We start from the raw sequence: 25512 nt of genomic DNA on the forward strand, positions 1-25512 counted from the left end.
CTCCATCTCTTTAACCTTAGAGCGTCATGCTTCTCTTTACAACCAGGCAAAGTGCTGCATGGCAGGACTATAGCACTGACCTGATAGGATTCATCATGGCCTTGAGTGGCGGCAGACTGCTGGGCGAGCGCTGGCGCTTTGGCATGGAGAGAGAGCCTACTGTCAGCTGTCCAGCAGTCCAAATAATATGTCGGCAAGGTAAATGTAGGCCTATATATACTGTCCCATTGTGCAAGTGAATTAAACATTCGATTTTGGGTTAATAAATATAGGCCTATACAAGGAGCATAAGGAGGTTAAAGGTTTAAGGCTATTGTGTCAAAGTTACCAATACAAGCTAGTTAATTCAGCATTCTTTTATTGACCGGTCAGGCCGGTGTGGTAGGCCTCAGGCCTATCAATATAGGCCTCAGGCCTACCATACCAGGCCTCAGGCCTACCATTGCTGACGACCTAAAGTGGTCCACTAACACCTCAGCCATCACTAAGAAAGCCCAGAAACGCCTGTATTTCTTGTGGAGCCTGAAGAAAGTGAACCCCCCCCCCCCCTCTATCATGACATCCTTCCACAGAGGAACCATCGAGAGCGTCCTGACGTACTGCATCACAGCCTGGTATGGGAATTGCACAGATGCCGACCGCAAGTCCCTACAGAGGATAGTGAGAGCAGCGGAGAAGGTCACAGGTGTCCCCCTCCCCCCCATAGCCGACATATACACGGACCGTTGTGTCAGGAAGGCCATGCATATTATGACCGACCCCTCCCACCCCTCCCACCATCTACTTGAACTCCTGCCATCTGGTAGGAGGTTCAAGAGCCTAGGAGGAAGCACCAGCAGGCTGACCAACAGTTTCTTCCCCCAAACTATCAGGACACTGAACACTAGGAGGAAGCACCAGCAGGCTGACCAACAGTTTCTTCCCCCAAACTATCAGGACACTGAGCCTAGGAGGAAGCACCAGCAGGCTGACCAACAGTTTCTTCCCCCAAACTATCAGGACACTGAGCCTAGGAGGAAGCACCAGCAGGCTGACCAACAGTTTCTTCCCCCAAACCATCAGGACACTGAACACTCGCCACATACTGCCCCCAAGCACCTTACACACATGCACTTTGAATGCATCAGCACTTTTTCCTGCCAATGTTGTCTGCTCCTTTTACCTTCTTAATGTTCTTTTAATAAGGCCTTGCCTCTTTCTAATGTGTCTATTGTTTTTAAATGTGAAGCATCATGAGTCGTGGAGAACGGTATTTTGCTCCCCTGTATGCCCAGTGTATATTTGTGGAAGTAACAATAAATCTGATTGATTGATTGATTGATTGATTGACATCTATGCACGGAATATATCTATGTTCACAGTGAAAGGGTTGAGAAGAACCACACACCAACTCACTATGCGTATTTCCTTTGGGAAACCCAGCCAATAACAGCCAATATCACCACTGAGGTATATGGTTGTTCTCATACCAAATACTAAACCCAGCCAATAACAGCATCACCACTGAGGTATATGGTTGTTCTCATACCAAATACTAAACCCAGCCAATAACAGCATCACCACTGAGGTATATGGTTGTTCTCATACCAAATACTAAACCCAGCCAATAACAGCATCACCACTGAGGTATATGGTTGTTCTCATACCAAATACTAAACTGTGACGTCTTAAAGTGGGCAGGCCTGAGCGGTGCCATTAAAGGCCATGTCCAGACAGTGATATAAATTACAATAGACTCACCTCACACACTGCCCCCTTGGTGGTTTCCCAATCTGCTATAAAGTCTTTAAATCTCATTTAGCATAATGGCAGCAGAAATGGGCAGTGTGTGCGAACATACATAATCAGAGCTCTCGCGTGTCGCATCAGAGGGTTGTGAGATTAACCGGACACAAGTGACTCACCACGCTGAGCTGCAAGTGTTGGAGGAGGGAGGGGTGAAGCCAGGTCGAGGCATAGTGTGGGAAAAACTTAAAGGACCACTTCACCACTTTTCAACCTATCTTCATATAATAGGTCCTCACTAATAATCATGATAAAATGGCACGATTTTTTCCTACTCAGTCTGTGTCTCATAGGAGGGCTGTGGGCAGTTTAGAAACCGTCTTCCAGTGACATCATCATTAGGCAGATTTTTTTTTTTAAACAAGATTTTTTTACAAAAATGTTTAGATTTTCATTATCGTGAAAACGATGGCTTCCATTTTCGCATTGCAACTTTTCAGGACTAGAAAGCCTGCAGTTTCTATTAGCTTGTATTCCCCATTGATGATGTCACTGGAAGACTAAACTGCCCACAGCCCTCCTATGAGACACAGACAGAGTAGAAAAGAATTGCGCCATTTTTTCATGATTATTAGTGAGGACCTATTATATGAAGATAGGTTGAAAAGTGGTGAAGTGGTCCTTTAAGAGGAAGAAGCATCACCAGATCAGAGGCCAAAAGTGCAGTGCTGCACCAATGGTGGATGAGCGATGGTAGCCTGGTTAATAAACCAGACTAATATCGCACGGACCGCGGGATATTAGTCTGGGGAGGCTCAGCTTGGATTTCATTTCCAGGGGAGCGGGTTGAAACATTTTCTCTTTGACGCAATTGGTCAGAGCTACTGTCAGTCAAAAGTCTCAAGCATTGAAAGTCACTGTACCAAAGCCCGCCCATATTGCATACCGTGTCCCGATTGGCCGCCCCATTTCTCTGGTGTAGGAAATGGGCGTACAATTGAGCCTCTCCAGACCGTAATCCGCCGGCAGGCAATTTATTTTTGCCAACGGCTGACTCGGTCTGGTTTATTAACCAGGCTAGAGCGATGGGGCTCTGACTTTCAGACGCATGTGTTTTCTACCACAGTGGTTCCCAAACCTTTTCATGCCACGGACCCCCAAATTGACACTAATTAGCCCGCAGACCCCCATTTGAAGAGATAATGCAGGGACCTCCATAAGAGAAGATATTTACGGCTCTGATTCTCAACCTGTGGAATTTCTAGGACCCCCAGTTTGACATCCATTAGTCTACGGACACCCATTTAATGGCATTTATATCTCTGGGACCCCCAATTTGCTTTTGTAAAATCAATGTTAAAGGACCACTTCACCACTTTTCAACCTACCTTCATGTAATTGGTCCTCACTAATGTTCATGATAAAATGCCACATTGTTTTTCTACTCGGTCCGTGTCTGATAGGAGGGCTGTGGGCAGTTCAGAAACCCGTCCACCAGTGACATCATCGATGGGGAATCCAAGCTAATAGAAACTGCAGGCTTTCTATTCCTGAAAAGTTGCAATGTGAAAATGGAAGCCATCGTTCTCACGATAATAAAAATCACACCTGTGTGAAGTGAGGGGCACTAATATATTAAAGTCTAACCCCATGTTGATTAGACATGTGGCCAGCTCATTGGCCTTGTGGTTAGAGTGTCCGCCCTGAGACTGGGAGGTTGGGGTTCTTCAATCCTCGGCCGGGTCATACCAAAGACTCTAAAAATGGGACCCAGTGCCTCCCTGCTTGACACTCAGCATCAAGGGTTGGATTGGGGGTAAGTCCCTGCGACATACTAGTGTCATGTCCAGGGGGTGTACTTGTACATCAAGCTGCCTCACGGGCCACGGCTCACGCTACAGAAACAGGATAGGCTCCTGCCCTCTGGGCCTCATGGCTCGGCAAGGCTACTTACATGTTGATTAGGTGATGTAAACCAATCGGTGCAAACACAAACATTATGCCATTAACAATAAATAGACAATATGACGTAATGAGGGACAATATGACGTAAGTTTTCCCTTCATTGTCAAAGGCGTTTTTAAAACAAACATTAAACCTGTATATGAGCCCCTCAAAAATCGAAATATTTTGTGGAAAAGAAATCTGCCTAACAATGATATCACTGGTGAACAGGTTTCTGAGTTTCTCAGTTTTCCTATGAGACACAGACTGAGTAGGGGGAAAAAAATAGTATTTTATCATGAACATTATAGTGAGGACCAATTATATATGAAGAGATGTTGAAAAGTGGTGAAGTGGTCCTTTAATTCTACTCTGAGAGTGTAATGGGTGGTTCCATTTGTCCACTCTCAGAGTTACAGACCCACAAGGGTCCATTTGGTTCCAAACTACCATTTAGCTGGGGACCCCCTGGAACTCCCTCAAGGACCCTGGAGCCCACTTTGGGAACCACTGTTCTACCACATGAGAGTTGTGGGCACAAAAACAACACCAGCCCTGAGGAGAGCTACAGTGGAATATAATTTAGCTATTGAAAAATAGCAGATCTACAAGCTCATAGCGCGCCACCGAGTGGCGCGCTACGAGCTTGTAGGTCTGCTATTTTTGAAAAATCGTGAAAATGTGCCTCAAATTTGGAATATATTTTTTCAGAACGAACGTTTTTAACTCAAATCTTTGCTTCTGGAGGGGTCCCTGGAACCACATATTTTCAGATGGGGGTCGGTGGCCAATTACATATCATTTTTGGGGTCCTTGACATGAAATATTGAGTGATATAGGCCTAGAAACATAGGTATTTCAGAAAACTGTCAGGATTTAGAAGGCTTTTTTTATTTCGATGTCAGGCCTAAATGGGTTAAGAAGAGTAATCCAAAGGACATGATGATCAGTGGTTGTTTGGAGTATGGTTAATAATTTGTACTTTGTTAGGTAGGCCTATTACTTGTAGTCTGCCTACATCCACAGCCACGTTTGCCAACCTAACAAATAAGACCTGCAACCCAACAGAACATAGTTATGTGTTATTTATGGCACTAGTTTTGCTTTGGTGTCATCAGTCTGTAGTCTATTTAAACTAGTGCTGGTTCAGCAGAGCCCAATCGGATAGTGTTGTCTTCTTTACTGTCATTGCCAGCTTATGTAACCACGTAATACAGTATAGGCCTACTGTACACTGATCACATTTCATTGTTTTTCCATTGACTTAACACATTGGTATAATTTGGTCATTCTCTCAGCAAAGACCTGTCATCGCCGATATGAGCCTGTCAAGAGTTTTGCTTTCACTACCAGCTATCTCAGATGTCTTCATGTGGAAGGTACCCTGCACAAGTCTGTGGACCTCTTAAAGCATTCTGACCTGAGATCAGATTCATACGAGGTTTCCGCCGGACACACACTGGTCCTGATGCACCCATTCTGACCTGAGATCAGATTCTAAAAATGTCAGTTGCTCTTCGATTTTTCAAAAATAGCAGACCTACAAGCTCGTATCGCGACACTCGGTGGCGCGATATGAGCTTGTAGATCTGCTATTTTTCAATAGCTAAAGCATAACATGATGCCAACACCAAAATGGGTGCCCGGACAGAATGGGTTAAAGCATTCCAGTGTGTTGCCTGCTGACCTCTGGGATATTCAAGTAATGTTGTGATGTCATGTTTGTTTGGCCATTCCAACTGACAAGGATGCTATGTGGGAAAGATAATCTCTGTATTGCTTAGACACTGCTGTGAATATACTGTAACATATATAGTATTCACAGTTGAGGGTAAGCAGCATATTAACCTTTCAACCTGGCCAGAAATGACAAAGACACTGGTAGTCTAGATATGATTATGATTATAAGGGAAAGGCAAATGTCACAAATACTCTATTGCAAAAGAAAATGGATTGGTTGGACCAAAACGTTGGTTAATAATAATAATAATAGCTGAATCGCTTTTCAGGTACCCAAAGTCGCTTTACATAAGGAAAAGTAAGGTAATTGTTATTGTTTTATAATGTTTTAGTAATGTATCAGGGTGCCCATATTGGACCACATGCACAGATGTAAGGGACAGATGCAACAGTTTTAATGCATTAACAGTTTTTATTTAATGCATTATTTAATTAATTAATTGCACCGTGATGCAACACAATGTGAGCTTGTAGCTCATATTTTTGCATGACACTTGTATTATAAGAAAATCTATCAGATAATCATTGCTGATAATTACCGGTATGAAATAAAACAAATTATAAGAATGTGCTTCTTAATTATTTGATTATTAGATTAATCAAGAAAAGTTATCAATAATAGTCACTAAGAAAATAATTGATTGTTGCAGACTTGAGGGCGATTCTATACAAATGCATTACATTCTAAATCCGTATAGTTCTCAAACGTTTTTGGGCCAATGAGGACCCCCCAAATAGTACCTCGGTTCTGGCGAGCCTTCCCACGTCCGAAACGGTCGAGAAATGACATAGTTACCGCGTTGGGGGTCCCCGGAACATCCAGACCCCCAGGAACACGCCCAGGGGGCCTGCCCTGTTCTGGCGAGCCTTAATTCCCACGCCCGAAACGCCCGAGAAATGTCAGAGTTACCGTATTGCAGCTTTCCGTGCTCGGTCAGATACAGGGACACAGAGACACAGGGACACACATACGAAGGGACACACATAGCTGCGTAATGGAGCGGAGGCACCGCTCAAAAATAGCAGATGTACACATGCTGTGAGCTTGTATATCTGTTTTGTATAGTTGTATAGTTATAGCTGTCCTGGTTTTTAATGGGTTAACATAGAATGGAGACAGGCAAGTCAGATGGAGAGCTACAGTACTTGCAGCCATCAGAAGGTTTGAATTCAATTCAATTCAATTTTATTAAAGTGTCAAATCACAACAAGTTGTCTCAAGACACTTTACAACCAACAAAGATCCACCCAGAGGTTTCCTGTGGAAACCTCTCATGCCTGAAGTCACATAACAGCATTTCCGTTTGTTGAGGCCTTTTAAGTATAGGCCTAATTATGTTAACCCTGGATCTTCCTTCCAAAACTTGCTATAATGATGCTATATAGCATGATGATAAAGATGCTGATCGGGAAGAAATGAGTGTGAGAAGGCAAATATATACAGGCGCAATTAATTTACCAAATTACTCAGAGGTTGTTTTGTAATGATTTCCTCTTATTGTGCTATATGCAAAAATAACGATCAGTTGGGCTACGGACGGTGAAAACAGCTTGAGGCCTGTAGGCCTACCACTCGTTACACCTAATCAGAATATGGGGAGTAGAATTACATAAGCAGAATACCATAGTAGAGAGCATAGACTACTAGACAATAGACGGGCAAGCACCACATCAGATACCAATAGACAAAGAATCTGGCCTTTGAAGTGTATATGTGTGTATGTGCATTGATTCAAAATGATGAATGAAAAGAGAAGAGAATGTATACAAAAGTATATATGTAGACTGGAGGCACACTATAGCCTATATTATCATTATTTCCAAAATACAATAACTCCTAACTATTGATGATGTAGTATTTTAGGTAAACATAACTCCTGTCCTTTACTCGTGATCACATAGAAAGTAATAGATATAATGGGTTTGTGTTTTCATTATGGTCCTATGGCTGCACACGCCCACCTGCTAATGTCATGCTCCATTCTCTTATAACTCTCTAATACTGTACTGTATTCAACCTTGAAGAAAACAGGAGGGTACTTTAATTGAGAGGTGCTGTCAGGAAGACATGACGCGACTCAGAAATGACTGACGCGACTTCAGTCATTTCAAAATGACCAACATACTGTATTGAATGTGTATTTCAGAATTCATTTTTGAAAATTTGCACAGTACATGCTGATCTCGCATAAACAAACAATGTATAGTGGTCCAGTCTTGGTTTGATGTGCACTGTGAAGAAGTGAACAGTACAAAAGAACAAAAAGTCAAATAGCTGATTCCAAACATTTCTCAATTGTGTCTTTGATTTGATGACGCAAATTGCATCCAGGCATTTGCAAAGGTCAAAAGAGCAGTGCAAGAACAAACCCAATCTGAACAACATCGACTGCACACAGAACAAGCCACCCACTGTTCTTGGAGCCCGAGCTGGACAGAGTGAGTGGGTCAGTTACTTTCTTCCCAGTCAGTGTGTTGAGAGAAGGCCTCTCCTTTGTCCCCAAACAACAATTAGAGGGAGAACGAGAGAGGTCAGTCTGTCCCCTTGCATGACAACCTTCCCTTGTGACATTTTGAGGGCGTCACAAAGTTGCAGACATTGCGCAACAGCGCTTTTGATGCGTCTTTGTGTGTTTGATAAAAATGGCAGAGAATTTTAAAAAGAAGAATTTTTAACATTGTTTTGTGCTTTCATCTTAAATATAATTTGAAATGTATCTGAAAGAAAAATGCACAATTCTGTATGTCATCATAATATCATGCTGAATACAATATTCAATTTCCTTTCTAAATCAAATTCAGAATCAATATTTGTCACATCATACTTTTACAGGTGTAAAAAGAAGTGCGTTAAAAAATAAGAAGAAATATGTGCGTGCTCAATTTTGTAGTACTAGTTAATACCCAGCATTGATACATATCTTCATTACGTCACTCTCAAAACCACGGCATACGCACCGAAGCCCCAGATAAACCACATTACTTGCGCGCTCTTCTCGCGCGAGTAAAGAGGTGTGTGTTAACACAGTAACACTTGGTTTAAAAATGTCAACAGATTCAGAGAACCGTTGATCCCTCGGCAAGCTGTTCCACAGCACATGAGGGGCATACAGGTAGCTAAAGGCAGCTTTTTTTGTGTTAGGGGTCTCTGGAATCTCTAAGAGACCATGCAGCACTAGAGGTCTAAGGGTAAGGGGTCTGCCGGGCACATACTTTACTTAGGAAGCATTGCTGAGAAACAGGCAGGTGCATTCCCATTCCCAAGTAAAATTATTTTAAAATCTATTATGGAATGTATAAGCAACCAATGCAGGGACTTTTTAATAACTGGACCTTCGAAACAGTATCTTAAAGGACCTATAACATAAAATTCTACTTTTTCAATTTCTTTTGTGTTTTTGGGGCTCCTATATGTGTTTTCTATCCCCACAAATAACCAATTTTGAACAATCTGGCCTTCATGTCATATGGGTGTTTTAATGGAAATTGCTCTCAGGAACAGCTCAACTGATTTTGGCCTCATCGTGATGTCATCAATGTCACCCTACTTATATAATTCCTCCTATTCTTCAGTCTTCAGTTCCAAATTTGCATTTCCACTTTGTTTACAATGTCCACCATTGTTGATTTTCCAAGCTGGCATGGAATGGAAACAAGCCTGGGTTTATCTAGCATCAGTATTATAATGACTCAAATATTAAATAATCTGCATATCAGCACCCCACCACCTCAGGACAGTGTGGTACTGCAGCTAAAACTGCTTTCAAAGTCCAGAAAGAAATGACAAGGCCTGGTTATATCAGAGTGGTGATTGAGGCTCAAACCATTAGAAATAAGTTTGAGGGACATAGACAATATGATATTAAATATTAAAAGCAGTTTTAAAATGCATGTTATTTGCGCTTTAAGATCACAGTGGATTCACCATGGATGAGTACCAGAAGGCCATGAAGGCTACGATCAAGTGCGGCAAGAGCTATATAGTCACTGTTGTTGATGTTATGTAAGCTTCCAAGTACTGCATGTCAACTCACTGAAATGTCTGTGGGCGCTGCTTGGGTCCTAAACTGAACCAAGGTTCAATTAATTAAGCAAAAAACATCCTCGGCCTCCCCATGTTCTTCCGGCTGTTTGGACTGCTTTCCAGGGACAGCAGGAACATTGGCACCCAGACACCAAGCTGCAGCACTGGAGGCACACAGCCTTTAGAACACAGCACAATGAACAGTATATGGGGGGTCTCTTACATAACATTAGGATGGTACAAACCGTGTAGAAACATCAATTGCAAACAAAGGGCTTGTAGTTTAGACCTGTATAGTGTAAAAGTCTGTTTTTATATACTGATTTCTATTTCAAAAGTCCAATTAAACTTCATTACTTACATAACACACACCACTATACCACCATTATGTTCTCACACCATGCAGACACCTGTGCAGCAACAAATCATGTTGTACCTCTTTTAAAAAACCCTGTCAATCTCCCACACTTTGAAGCACTTTCTGTTTGTCCATTATACCAATGCACTGCGGATTAATACATTCTGAACGGGCACCCATTTTGGTGTCAGCATCATGTTATACTTTAGCTATTGAAAAATAGCAGATCTACAAGCTCATATCGCGCCACCGAGTGGCGCGATACGAGCTTGTAGGTCTGCTATTTTTGAAAAATCGAAGAGCAACTGACATTTCTAGAATCTGATCTCAGGTCAGAATGGGTTCATCAGACCAGTGTGTGTCCAGTGGAAACCTCGTATGAATCTGATCTCAGGTCAGAATGGATTAATACATCATCACAGTGAGCCGGCCATTCACACTCATTTCAAAAGAGATGACGCAAATCCCTGACCCACCGGGTGCCCCATATGGCTCAGAGCAGCAGCAGCTCTCTTGGAATACTGCAGCTCAGCTCTTACTAATTTAAAATCTGTCCTGCCAGCTATTTTCGCTGTGCGACACTATCACACAACAACGTATAAAACAGGCCCCTCTCCATTGCATTCAGTTAGCTGCAGATATGCAGGATATGCAGAGAGATCCGGAAAACATTTCCCCTCACTGTACATCATTCTGCACATATTATTATACTTTTCACAATGTAAACTTTGGTCACCCCTCTGCTGTATCCTGCATGAATTTGATATTCTAAACGAAAGAAAGCAGCAAATGAAAGAAAACCAACACTCACCTTTTAGTTTCTCTAACAACAACCTAAAACATGAACCTTAGTTGAAAAAAACTAATGTGATCGAGGGATGATATTCTGCATCAAGTTAATACTTATTCTATTTGTGCAAGGCACATCCAATGTAAAATTCTATTATCCATTTAACTCCAATTACTGTAACTCATCCAGCATCAAATGCCGGATGAGTGAGAACTTTCTCAAGCTAAATGAGGATAAGACAGAAGTTCTCATAATCGGTTCTAGTGAGCAGAAAGAATCAATAAGCTGACTTGGCAACCTGACTGTAGAAAGTAACAGTACAGTAAAGAACTTGGGGGTCATTATTGATTCTGAATTGAATTTTAATTCACACATGAATCATGTTACCAATACCAAGATTGCCTTTTTTCATCTTAGAAATATTGCACGAATCAGAGACTTTGTCATTGGACGATGCAAAAACGCTGATCCACGTCTTTGTTTTTTCTCGGCTTGATTACTGCAATGCACGTTTTTCTGGACTGCCTAAGAAAACAACTGACAGATTACAACTTGTCCAAAATGCGGCAGACAGAGTTTTAAGTTTTAACTAAAACTAAGATGAGAGAACATAAATTATTACTCCAGTTTTAGCTTCACTACATTGGCTTCCGGTTGTTTGATTTAAATTTTTTTTTACTTCTTTATAAAGCTCTCAATGGTCTCACACCTTCCTATATACACTCTATGTCCCAAACAAACCACAAGGTCTTCCACTGCTGGCCTCATGCTCACTTTGCCTAAAAGAATGGCAACTAAAAAGAATACGGTGAAGCAGCTGTATTGCATTACTGCTATTATTTTTAATGTTTAACGCCTTGCTTTTATTTTCTTTCTTTCTCCATTGCTCTGTAAATCACTTTGAGCTGCATTTTATGGCATGAAAGGTGCTATACAAATAAAGTTTTATTATTATTATTATTGTCGTGTAGATTTGACAAAATTGAGGCTATCCAAAATATATGCACGTTGACCCTGTGTTGCTCGGCCCCTGCTACTTACATACATAATGTTTTGGTTATGCCAAGCTTCCTTGCGTAGATATTGGACTGAGATCTTTTCTATCTCAGAGAGTGTTGAAATACCATTTGAAACAAAACTGCAATGATTTCTATTTGGGGGAATTTCTCCCCCTTCTCTGTCACCACCGAAACACAAAGCTCACTTGGTGGCCTTTACCACTCTCTCAGCTAGGCGTTTAATTTGGATGAAATGGAAGTCCTCTGCTGGAAGTCCCCCATCCTGTCTTCACTGGATTAGAGATGTACTCCACTTTATTAAATTAGAAAGAATTAGAATCACCTTGAGAGGCTCTGTACTGTATGTACGTTTGAGGAAACCTTGGTCCCTTACTTGCACTAGCATACTGCCATGCTGTTCCAGATTGATTAGGCTTGAAGTGAATTTGAGCATTAAATAACTTAATTCACGGTATGCGGTTTATTACTGTCCCCTATACTTTCTGGAGTAGGATTATAAAATGTCTTACTTTTGATACAGGCATACTAATCTGCATATCTTTGTATGTACCTCTTGTCCTGTAACTACGTACATTGTCTTGTGTCCTCTATGGGTGTTTCACATATTTAATTATTAATGTATATGCCTTGAAATCCTGATGTCTTTCAACACATTATTATAGAAAGGAGGTGGCACTCACTGCTGTCATTTTTTCTCTTTTTCTACTAGTGTTTTACGTTTGTTGATGAAATTGTATTTTGTTGTTATTTTTATGCAATGTTGATGAATTGAATACTTAGGGCCATAATGGAAACAAGTCCCCAACACATTTTTGTGTTATCCTTTTAGCCCAAATGTCAGACTGTCAACATGGCTGTACATGGCTGTACATGGGCAAACATGTCTGTGGTAAGATTTTTCTATGTCCGTGGCACTCTTTTGAACTAAATATATACTTTTTCATTATAATGTAAAAACATATTTTCTTAATTTAAAATCTTAATCTTAAAAGATGTGTCTGAATACTCATAAAGTCGGGGAAACATGCTCATTAATATGTTGCAGGAGATTTGTAGTATTGTATGTGGTAGGCCCTATATACCCGTACATGATTGCATCATGTGAGGACACCAAGACAACAATATTCGCAGAAAATGACAATGGATTAATGGAGTGTATGAGGTGTATCAGGCAATGAAACAATTAAAGTCAACACTGCGATGAAAACTGTTGCAGGAAAAGACATGGCATGTCTGTTTGAGAAGGAGCACCAAGGCAGAAAAAGGGCGGAACTGGACAAGTAAAGCTGATTTCTGTCAGATGAGAGAAAGTGTTTCAAAATGTACACTCCACGCAATCAGAATCCATGGAAACCCTTGATCCACAGCCTCACCATAAGAGCTCATCTTCACAACTGAACTGATCAAAGTTAGGCACCTTTGTATCAAACTATTGTGAGACTGCATGCTTTTCCCCTGCCACTCCCTTCATTCAAGGTCAATTAAGGTAAACTTAATTTTCCACAAGGAAGATTTGGCTTGATCATAGTATGATTAATCTAGCCTCTCACAACACATTAATCACTCGTCATGTATAATAAATAATCTGTTTTGACATTGTTCCATCTGCATACCTTAGACTTTCTCAACAATATCGAGACTACAGTACCTGTTCACCTTAAAGGAGAATTCCATACTAAAAGGCTTTCTTACCTTTCTTTGTAGTTGTTAAGTCCCCACCAAAGAGGTCCAGGTGTTATTTTGTGCAATTGGGCTATTTCCCCTACCATAAGCCCTAAATGAATTGCATTGAATTGAATGGGATGTATGGGGTGTTGTGCTAATTCGCTTATTTCCATCGCTCAAATTTATATATTTTTTGTATATATCCTCTCTTCATGATGTAAATAATAACCCAAGCGGCACACTTTACTACTTATTTCGATGGAAATAAGCGAATTCGCACAACACCCCATACATCCCATTCAATTCAATGCAATTCATTTAGGGCTTATGGTAGGGGAAATAGCCAATAAGGAGCTTTTGCACAAAATAACACCTGGACCTCTTTGATGGGGACGTAACAACTACAAAGAAAGGTAAGGAAGCCTTTTAGTAGGGAATTCTCCTTTAATGGAAACCACAACTATTAAAGTTGACAAACAAGAAAACACTATTTATCTGGTAGAACTTAATCTCTTCCCTCAAGTAGCCCTTTTGTTCCGGCAACAATGTATGATGGAATCACTGTCTGTACCATAGACTGTAAAAGGTCTGTACTGAAGACCCATTATTGAAATCGAAAACATGGAATATACTTGGACCATGTGCCACATCTAATGCCTGTATGTCTCAGGACAGCCATAACGTCCCGTCCCAGTCTACAGGTATTAGTATAGCACTATAGCTAAACCACTGACACCCCAATTTTGGGCATATCATTATAGGAAAAGAAAAGAAACTCTGTCTATACTCTATGGCTCTGGTACATGGTAGTACACTCACTCACTCACTCACTCACTCACTCACTCACTCACTCACTCACTCACTCACTCACTCACTCACTCACTCACTCACTCACTCACTCACTCACTCACTCACTCACTCACTCACTCACTCATTCACTCACACACACTGTCTGCACTGCAGGACCTATTAGTTCATGTGGGCTTTCCAGCTCTAGATACTGTGTAAACAGCGCCACCTTGTGTTCTACATGCTACACTAATTAGTCAGAGGAAGAAAAAGCATTGGCCAAATTAAGTCATAGCCTATAAACTGTGCAATAGCAAGACTTGCGACGTCATTATTTATTATTTCCTTAAACATAAATACAAAAATAAAAAGGGTTTCTTTAATTTGTGTTGTGTGTGAAATGCATGCATTTGTTTTAAACAGATGCATTTATGATGATGTTATATTTTCCCCTCCTTTCTTTTATTTATTTATTTGGTGCTCTAAATAATCTATTTAATGACCCTGACGCTTGCCCATTTTTTATGCTAGGCTACAATCATTTCGATGCATATATTTACTTATAATATTTACTTTCGATGGTAATTATGGAGTAATAATAATTCTTATTTAATTTCGGTGGCCACAAGCTAGGTTTAGGTGCTCAGTCACCAGGACCAGTATCCCTCACGTGGCAGGATACCTTTTGATTTTGGGCTTTATAACTACTATAAATGTATGAATAAAGACAAATAAATTTGAAGGCCATGTGAGTCATATTCCAATATCATTTCCCCAGCCCTAGCATGGCTGTGACATTCCATCCTCCCATAGATAGCCATTCACAGCATCTTCCCTTTCCATTGGCCGAGCGCCAAACCAACGGCACAGACCGTCGGAGAAGTGGGCGGAACACGGCTGTAGAAGGCAAACATGGCGGCGTCCTTAGAAGATGATAGTGAGGTGGATAATCAAGATTACTATTCTCTGCTCAATGTCAGAAGAGAGGTATGGATTATTCTCTGTTTGCATTGGATCTGACTGATAACGGTTACCCTTAGCTCTTGCAGTTGGCTTTGCTGAGATTGAATTGCGTTGGCGAATCGGTTGCCTGTCCGGGGCCGGGGACACCGGGCGCATCATAACCATTCCACTGTTGAATAATGATCTCCTCCTGCCATTGGGATGAGACTGAGTGGAGTGGTTCATAGTACTAAAGGGATTATTAGAGCTAGCTAGAGCATACAGCCAGTATTCGTTCATATCAGCGTCAGTGATTCATTCAGTTGATATTGGGAGGATTCACATGATTTACACTGGTTTAGTTTGTGCTTGACCAAGCTGACCTTTCTAGTTGAGGAGGTGAACAGCCTTCACCCTTCATATTAACTATGCATGATGATCCACATCTGCTGAAATACTAAATTGCAGGGACCTTTATAGCCCATGTTTAGTTTAATCGTATGCATTATGTTTGCTTGTACACCTAGGAGGCAAGCCTTATTGACTCATTTGAGCAATCCAAGATCTGATGCAACCGGACAGGTTGCATGGCTGTACCAATAAAAGACAGCTTGTATAGCAAGGATCTAGTAATGTTAGAGTTAGTCCACATGGCATATGGTTCATTGATTTCCCTTTACCCCATGCTTTTATGCAGACACAGTGTAGACTAGAGAGAGACACAAGACTTTGAGAGGGGAATGACCAGCCAATCAAATCGGGGATGTTGTGATTATGTTGCTGAAGCACAGTCTGGTCAGCTACCAGGTGTACCCTTCTCGTATCACGTGAAAGTTCTATAAATGCTTCTTCCTTATTCATGTGACAGGCCACTCAGGAGGAGCTGAAGGCTTCCTACCGGAGGCTTTGCATGCTCTACCACCCTGACAAACATCGAGATCCGGAGCTTAAAGGACAGGCAGAACAGCTCTTCACCCAGGTGCACCAGGCTTATGAAGGTATGGATGGACACTAGCTCTGGTCCATATAGCTCTAATGCGTTTCATTTAGAGCTATGTTACTCTCAACTTCCGCCGCTCGCATGAACGCAGACCTGCCTCACCCCTTTAGCGTAAATAAAAAGAACGTTTTTGCTACTCACCAAAACAAAGGCGGGTTGCGTCATTAGAAAGCCTACTTTCCTTAGTGGACGCACTCTGAGCCCCCCCCACCACACGTATAAACTGTACTTTTTGGCCAGAAAGGGATTTCATTTTCACCAGATGAAAAATATTCTCTATGGGGCAATTCTCTGGGCAATATCAGTGCAGTGGAGTAACTAAAAGTATTTTTTTCCCGGTGGAAACAAAATCCCCTTTTGGCCAAAAAGTACAATTATAATTCAGGCATTTAGCAGACGCTCTTATCCAGAGCAACTTACATGTGTGATATCGGAATATATGCAGTATATACACACAAACATACGTTCACACATACAGTAGATACATAATATATGTACTATATTTACGTACACACATGCATGCATAAGTACATACATTAGAGATGCCTTTCTATTTCTTCCTTCTAGTATTGACCGATCCTCAGTCCAGGGCCATCTATGACCTCTTCGGGAAGAAAGGGCTGGAGGTGGAGGGCTGGGAGGTATGTCGAGCAGTCACTTCATCCCAAACCCAATCCCCTGTGATGCTATTCCCATCCCCCTAACAGTACAGTAGGCTCTTCTCCCTCCTGGCGCCCAGGCTACAGAATGACATAAGTCCTTGTATTACTGCTTGTTGCCTATTTCGATAGACACCACTTATACTGTGCGGATGTATGTTGGTTACATGTTTATTTATGTACAGTGTGTTATTTAGATAGACATGTACTGTTTGCTTGTCCACATATGGACCACTACTGGACCACTTACCCTAGTTTGTTGACTAGCCTTCATGCAACTTTTTGCACAAAGAGTTGTAATTGTAAATTGTTCACTGTATACCGTAGGTAGTTGAGAGGAAGAGAACACCGGCTGAGATTCGTGAGGAGTACGAAAGACTGGAGAGAGAACGAGAAGAGAGGAGATTACAACAAAGAACTAATCCTAAGGTTACACACACACACACACACACACACACACACACACACACACACACACACACACACACACACACATTCCATCGATGTCGAAGATGACATAGCTTCCTTGTGCTGTTATGTGTGTGTCAGTGGTTATCTTCGCTGATGGCGACGCCACGGTAGATGACTATGAAGTCCTATTCTGTCCAATTCCTTCCTCCACAACTCACCATATTCCAGTGGCATGAGAAAGGACAAATTATGAAATAAGATGCTTTGTAACTACAGTAGCACAGCAGTGTTACTGCTTTGAAGATATAGGGCTCCATCTTGCGCCACCCTTATCCCTTATCCCTAAACGTATTTGCCATTTATTACTATTTTGAAAAACATTAAAAAATAGTTCAACTAGCCGATCTACATCGAGACATTGTGAGCTTGTAGATCGGCTTTAAAAGGTTTTTTTAAATAGTAAAAAATTGCAAATTAGTTTAGGGATAAGGGTTAAGGGGTGGCGCAAGGTAATGCCCATAATAATAATCATAATTCTTATAGTTTTCCACGCATTTGATCATTTTGATTTGTCACACTAATCCCTTAAAAACCCTCCACCCTGCGTTCAGGGAACCATAAGTGTGGGCATCGATGCGACCGACCTGTTTGACCGTTATGAAGAGGACTTTGAGGAGGTGCCAGGAGGAGGCTTCCCTCATATTGAGATCAACAAGATGCACATCTCCCAGTCCATAGAGGTACACTAACACCAAACGGACCCTTGTGTGTGCATTTAGTGTTTTGACCTGCATGCGTCCTTTAAAAGGTACTAGAGCTGAGCTCCTGTGTTCCTTCAGGCTCCGTTGACAAACACAGACACATCGGTGCTGTCGGGTTCTCTTTCCACTCACAATGGGAATGGAGGAGGCAACATCAACATGACTGTACGCAGGGTCACATCAGCCAAGGGCTGGGGAGAGGTATACACACACACACACACACACACACACACACACACACACACACACACACACACACACACACACACACACACACACACACACTATACTATAGACGAATAGTGAAAATCAGCTCTAGGTATTGTATAAACGGCGTGTGTGTGTGTGTGTGTGTGTGTGCGCAGCTGGAGTTTGGTGCAGGAGACATACTAGGACCGTTGTTTGGGTTGAAGGTATTTCGCAACATAACGCCTCGGTGGTAAGACCCAGTTCTTTTATATGAGAAACATCAGACTGTATTACCACTTTGTAACTGTATCATCAAACACTTGGTATAGAACTGTAATCTAGTCTGTCTTTCATCTAATTCTCTTGGTCCTCTTCCTCCTCTCTTCCTCCCACTGCTCTCTGTCATGTTGTGTAGTTTTCTGACAGCACAGTGTGGCGTGCAGTTCTCGCCTCGTGGTTTACGTCCCAGCTGTTCCCTGATGACGGCTCGCCACCTGGACCAGAACACCATGGGCTATCTGCAGTGGCGCTGGGGACCCAACAGCGCCATGACCACCAGTGTGGTCCGAGACACCAAGACCAGTCACTTCACCCTGGCCCTGCAGGTACCAACCTGCTCATCGGGAGCAAGTAGGGGTTCAGTGTCTTGCTCAAGGACTCTTCGACACTAAAGGCCTATTCATAGTCTGGATTTTCAGTGGTGAGCTGACCACCACGACCACCGCGAAATAACGTTGAGCGGTGGTGAGTAAAAACAGAGAGAAGGGCTGGAGCAGTGGCGGTGGTTTGCTCTTCACCGCGGCTCGTGACGTCATGTTTTAGTTCGGTGGTCACCTAACCACCGAAAATCCAGACTATGTATGAGCCTTAACTCTGGGGGAGCTCCAAGCGGCCGCTCTACCCCTCAGCCACTGCTGCTGCCGCCACACACACACACACACACACACACACACACACACACACACACACACACACACACACACACACACACACACACACACACACACACACACACACACACACACACACACACACACACACACACACACACACACACTTAGTATTATGTTGCCGCTGCTTCAGTGCTGTACAAAATATATACCCATCACTGCCACATGGAGTTCCAGGCTATACTATGGCTATCCGCCATATATCAGATGTCGCCTTTGGGTAAATTGTTAGATGACAGTGAGCAAAACTGTCTTATTGCATTTGGTAACCAAAGAAAATTGACAAAAACCATGTTGGTTCAGCCTTCTATCTAGATAATTCAATTTCAAAATTAAAATGTAGAGCAGACTTCAGATTTGGGGAGAAAAGACATTCATTTGACTCATAGCTTGTCGTCACGTCCTAAAGATTCACCTGCTGAGTCCAGATCCCAACCACGGAAAAGCACACGCTTCCTCTGCTTTCATTGCTTTGCTGGACGATCAGAGCTCTCCACCTGTCCATGCGTCCGTTGACATCTAAACAGTGGAGGACAGTGACAAAGTACATTTACTTTTGTAATGATGGGCACTACGTTGCATTTTGCCCTTTTCATATCTCTGGTGCTTTTTCTTTTGTCCTGCCTCCTTCCAGCTCGGCGTTCCTCATTCCTACTTGATGATGAGCTACCAGTACAAGTTCCAGGATGATGACCAGACCAAGGTCAAAGGATCTGTCAAGTATGTCTGTCTGTGTCAACTGCTTCTCTCTCTTATGACAGAAGTACAACAGGACCATGCCTAAACTGTTTAGTAGCCAAAATCGTCAAGACGTCTGATTGACGTCTTTGTAATGGATGCCACGGGCGTCAAGACGTCTCTCCCTTGGGATTTTATTTTTATTTTCTTTCTTAAAAAAAAAGATTTTATTTATTTTTATTTTCATCCATATTTTGAAAATTCCTCTAATCTGGTGTACAGGTGATGACATGCACATTACATGCATAATAATATAATTACAAATTCTTTCTTTCTTTATAATGGGAGAATTGGCACTCAGAGCCTAAACTGGTGACCACCACCAGGTGGCGCTGAAAGAGTTTTAATCCAAATAGAAATTTTCAATTATATCTGAACTTCTTCATTGTTATCTGTATAGAATAGATGAACCAGCGATGCAGCAAAAGAACAACGCTTTATATGAAGCTGTACTTACGGTATTTCATGTTCATTCTCTCCATTTTGTTCTGTAATGTAATGCCTTGTTACCCTGGCAGTGTTAACCCATTCTGACCATCATGTTATGCTTTAGCTATTGAAAAATAGCAGATCTACAAGCTCATATCGCGCCACCGAGTGGCGCGATACGAGCTTGTAGGTCTGCTATTTTTGAAGAAATCGAACAACGACTGACATTTTTTAGAATCTGATCTCAGGTCAGAATGGGTTAATCAGACCCAGTGTGTGTCCAGTGGAAACCTCGTATGAATCTGATCTCAGGTCAGAATGGGTTAATGGTCTCCCTCTTGCCGTGGGTTCATAGGACAGGCTGGTTCGGTACGGTGGTGGAATACGGTGCCGAGCGGAAGATCAGTCGCCACAGCGTTCTGTCAGCCACTGTCAGCGTCGGCGTTCCTCAGGGAGTGACCCTTAAGATCAGGTATTTCAACAACGCAGAACACGTCGTGATCTGTATCTGTAGAGTGTGTTCCCCTAATGTGTGTGTGTGTGTGTGTGTGTGTGTGTGTGTGTGTGTGACACTACAGGTTGGCACGAGCCAGCCAAACATACCTGTTCCCAATCCACCTGACGGATCAGCTGCTGCCCAGTGCAGTGTTCTATGCCACTGTGGGCCCCCTGCTGCTCTACATGGCTGTCCACAGACTGGTCATCATCCCATACACACACGCACAGAAACAACAGTCAGTACATCTCATAAGCTTTATCGCACACACACACACACACACACACACACACACACACACACACACACACACACACACACACACAGAAACAACAGTCAGCTAATGTAATAACCTTTAATATAGCAATGAGATGGCTGTTAATGGCTGCTATTAATGTTACGAAAGGACAGGCCATAACTATTAATGTTCAACTCAACATTGTTGATGTAGACAGAGGTTTTACAACTGATACCAAAACAGAACAACCCTTCTTCAAAATCCAGATCGTAACTGGGTTGCAGCACTGTCCAAAAACGAAGGATTAACAACTCAATTACCGGTATTCAATTTGCAATATGATTAAGTGATTTGAAAGTATAAGTCAAGTTCAGTGTAATGCAAACAGAGATGAACCCCAGGCAAAGTACTACTATATACTGTAAGTATAAGCATAAAATGACTAATGTCTGTAGCCAGTAGCCACGTTTACACAGTCAGGATTATATAGTCTAACCCAGAGTATTCAAACACCCAATGTAATCCAAACATTACTGTCCTTGTGTCTACAACACATCAACCACTCCAAAATAAAACAGAAAATAAGACAAAGCAAAGCATACCGGAACATACAAGGTTGTAACAGTATTTATATAATATCTGCTTTGACTGTCTGTATTTTTCAGGGAGTTGGAGCTACAGCGAATTAATTCAGCCACAGATATCGCCAAGAAGAAACAGGAAGCTGAATCAGCTGTGAGTTCTCTCTCACTCACACACACACACACACACACACACACACACACTCACTCACTCACTCACTCACTCACTCACTCACTCACTCACTCACTCACACTCACACACTCACTCACACTTCTCATCTTATCTCAAAAGCCTTTCCCATCTCCTTTGCCGTTTGTCAGGTTCTACTGATGCAGGAGTCTGTGAGGAGAGTCATAGAGGGGGAAGAGTCAAAGATGGGTGAGTGACTCACACCAGGTTTGGGAACAGAACTGTTGCCATTTTGCCACCAAACTGTCTTAGAACAGATTTGATAAGCAGAAGGTCACCGGTTCACCTCCTGGCTCCATGGCCAGATCTTCTCACAGTGCCTATACAGTGAGGGGGAAACATATACAGTGAGGGGGATTCCATGGGGGCCAGTTTCAAATTGCAGCCGTCCGTAGGTGCCCTTTGAGAGCGGGTTTGAAGGAGTCAAGGGATTCACATGTCTCAATGACTGTTGGTAGGGCGTTCCACATTTTGGTGGCACACACACACATGCTTGCGCATCATATGCTATCAAGATCTGTCTGTGAATATGTAACTTTATGCCTTTTTAGGACTGATTATCCTGAATGCCTGGTATGGTAAGTTTGTGACAGACACCAGTCAGAAGCAGGAGAAAGCCCAGGTCATTGATGTCACGGTTCCTCTGCAGTGCTTGGTCAAGGACTCCAAACTCATCCTCGCTGAAGCATCCAAGGTGTGGGTGTGTGTGTGTGTGTGTGTGTGTGTGTGTGTGTGTGTGTGTGTGTGTGTGTGTGTGTGTGTGTGTGTGTGTGTGTGTGTGTGTGTGTGTGTGTGTGTGTGTGTGTGTGTGTGTGTGTGTGTCGCACATTAACCTGTGGCTGCGTTAACTGAGGTTAATATCTCTGTTTGTAGGCGAGGTTGCCAGGTTTCTATGACCCGTGTGTAGGAGAGGAAAAGAGTCTCAAGTTACTGTACCAGTTCAGAGGCGTCATGCACCAGGTCATCTCTGCAGATCTCGAGCCCTTACGGATACCCAAACAATGTCAGTATGAAGCCACTATAAATCCAATTACACATCGTGTCATCAGATCACCATGTTTAAGTAACTGCAGTCTAGTTGTATAATAATTAATGTTATGATTTTGTGAGCACCTCTTTGAAATCTAAGAGCACTCTGGTCGCATTTGTTCTCAGTTCTAGAATTACTTCTGCCTCCATTCCTTCTATCTGGTCTGGAATTCTCATCTTTGTCCGTCTCTCACTCTCTCTCAGCTCACAGAATTGACTCGGAGTCGTAGGAGCCCCATCGATGTTGGAACGCCAGAGGACAACAGTCAGTATACTGAAGGACACGAGGTTAGGAATGGAGGGGGAAACGGCCAAAGCGCGCTTCCTCTCCTCTTGACTTTTTCCCCACCTGGTCTTAGTGAATCCGTTTTGAGATCCTCTACTCCTCTCTTTCCTGTGTGCCGCCTCCCAGCGGTCAGTCAATACAGGAGTCAGCCCTGGCCCGGCCGGGCCTTTCCAGAAAGTTTGACCTACGGTGGCCCCAATCCCGCTACAGCCAACATGGCTGAGTGTTCTGATGTGTCTGTCATATAAATGTCTTTACAGCCCGACTCCTCACTGACAACCATTGTGATGACTCTTCCCACTGAAAATAAGTTAAAAGTGTTACATTACCAGTTAAGTTAAGACATGTTTTGTATGAACAAATTATTTCTGGAATAGTCTTCTCACATGAAAAGTGCAATGTTTGTTCATCCTGTATCAGCCAGTTGTGTTAGAAAGGTACTGTAGCAACTAGCATACTATTTACACAATGCCTTGAACATGCTAATCATTGAGAGCCAGCATCTCCTTGCCAGATTGCATGATAAAAGGAAGCATTGTAGCATACGTGTACCTATTACCTACACCAGTGGTTCTCAAACTGGGGTCTGTTGACTCACAGGGGTCCTTGAGGGGGTTCCAGGGCAGGGGGTCCCCAGCGAAATATAAATGAATTGGAATGGCTATTTACGAGCCGATTTACGAGCTCACAATGCATGGTGATGCAACACGTATGTTGTAGATCAGCAATTTCTAAAGATCTTAAAAAATTGCAGGGAGATTTTTGAATTTTTGAAACATTTACACTAACAAAAGATGTATGGGCTCCCTGGCACAGAATAGTTTCAGATGGGGGGCCATGGCCAAATCCATTGGGGGTCCTTGACATGGAAAGGTTTGAGAACCACTGGCCTACACTACCTAAAGCATCTCATGTTCTTAGTTTGTCTCGACCTAATTTATGCTGCCTTGAAGTGACATGTCTGCTGCTCACATGGGTGCCAGTGTGCAAGACAGTGCAAACTGACACAACACTGGCAATGTGTACAGTATGTTCAGGAAAGAATGTAAGCTTGATAAGCTATAGTGAAGGATTGAAACCTGAAGGCTTATGCTGCTGTTGAAGTGCTGTATCACTGACTGGTGGTAGTAGCCTCTTGAATCGATGGAACCGACATGAGACCTAATAAGAGCATTTTACTGTACATACATAGTATTTGTAAGAATTTATTTTGTCGTTGAATCACTTAAACTGCCATGCCTTTACTTTTGTTGTTCCCCGTTTATTTTATTATTTGTAATTGTGAAATCTAAATTGCGTATGGCACATGACTTCTCTTATATAGCAGCCTACTGTATAGCTGCCAACTTTAAACGTTTTAACAGATCATCTACATTTGGCAGTCTACTCGCTTATGGTTGAGCCATAGTCAAAGTCCTATTATTAGATCAGATTCGGATCTTAATCTGGATCATTGAGACAAATGAGCATCATTTTATGAAGCACTTTTTGAGGTAATGGCAGATGTAGGCTAATATTGGAGCTAACATTATGAAATGTACTCTTTTTTTTTGCACTTTTTTTCTTTCTGTTAAATTGGTTCTTAAGTCATGTCAGAACTCCCAGGCTTCGTTTAAAGGGACACTTTACCCTTTTTGCAAAAACATATATGTTAATGACTTTTAGAAGCTTTAGAACACTTTCCTGGGGGTCTTTATGTGTGTAATATGTGGTTTTAGATATTTTAAAATGTAGCAGTGAGCCCTGTGTCTCTGATGTCATGGACACTGGGCTCACTTCCTTCCTGGACTACATTTTGTCTCAGTAAGACAGCTCTCCCCCTATCCACAAGGAGGAGCAGTGCACCAAAGCATTATGGGAATTGTAGTCCAGGAAGGTAGTGAGACCAGTGTCCATGACATCAGAGACACTGTGCTCACTGCTACAATCTAAAACCACATATTACACACATAAAGACCCCCAGGAAAGTGTTCTAAAGCTTCTAAACGTCATTAACATATATATTTTTTACAAAAAGGGTGAAGTGTCCCTTTAAGTTGTGAGAGCTGTTGATTTTTCTTTGGTATTTGTGGCCACCTGACCTGTCTTTCCCTCCTGAACTGATCCAGTTTGTGGGATTTGGCTAGTGGTTTTTGCTCTAGTTTTGACCAATGACTGTAGTCCTTTGGTTAACCCTGTTCTGGTTTTGACCAATGACTGTAGTCCTTTGGTTAACCCTGTTCTGGTTTTGACCAATGACTGTAGTCCTTTGGTTAACCCTGTTCTGGTGGCACTGAGAAAATTAAACCAACTGTTACCTATTGTTACATTCCTGCACTGAGCCAAGTTCAGCCAACTGATGTAAGCAACACTGAAGGAGACTCCCTCTCTCTCGCGTCCTGTAAAGATGACAATAAACATGAGCTGTAAGCAAGTCAAGCAGCCTGTGGTCTCTATCCCATTGTTAACCCATTCTGACCTGAGATCAGATTCATACGAGGTTTCCGCCGGACAAACACTGGGTCTGATGAACCCATTCTGACCTGAGATCAGATTCTAAAAAATGTCGGTCGTTCTTCG

The 25512-nt window shown here is 42.3% G+C and overlaps 1 protein-coding gene across 1 annotated transcript; it reads left to right on the forward strand.

The window, feature by feature from the left end:
• The first annotated feature begins 14959 nt into the window (after nt 1–14959).
• Nucleotides 14960–24467, forward strand: LOC310863586 (dnaJ homolog subfamily C member 11-like). Its single transcript, XM_083772037.1, has 16 exons — nt 14960–15041; nt 15865–15994; nt 16564–16637; nt 16983–17084; nt 17678–17806; nt 17906–18028; nt 18193–18266; nt 18432–18621; nt 19601–19686; nt 20489–20605; nt 20712–20867; nt 21533–21602; nt 21770–21827; nt 22190–22332; nt 22512–22641; nt 22872–24467. Exons 1-16 carry the CDS (start codon nt 14967–14969, stop codon nt 22895–22897), a joined length of 1683 nt encoding a protein of 560 aa, XP_083628163.1. The 5' UTR covers nt 14960–14966; the 3' UTR covers nt 22898–24467.
• The last annotated feature ends 1045 nt before the right edge of the window (nt 24468–25512 follow it).

Source organism: Protomyctophum parallelum, assembly GCF_964188405.1.
Source record: "Protomyctophum parallelum genome assembly, chromosome: 8".
In the NCBI taxonomy this organism is placed as follows: domain Eukaryota; kingdom Metazoa; phylum Chordata; class Actinopteri; order Myctophiformes; family Myctophidae; genus Protomyctophum; species Protomyctophum parallelum.

Bases quoted from the DNA above. Each gene is read 5' to 3' on its own strand.
- LOC310863586 (XM_083772037.1), top strand. From the start codon at position 14,967: ATGGCGGCGTCCTTAGAAGATGATAGTGAGGTGGATAATCAAGATTAC. The intron at 15,995-16,563 runs GTATGGATGGAC...TCTTCCTTCTAG, and splicing joins GGTGCACCAGGCTTATGAAG to TATTGACCGATCCTCAGTCC. The intron at 20,868-21,532 runs GTCAGTACATCT...TGTATTTTTCAG, and splicing joins ACACACGCACAGAAACAACA to GGAGTTGGAGCTACAGCGAA.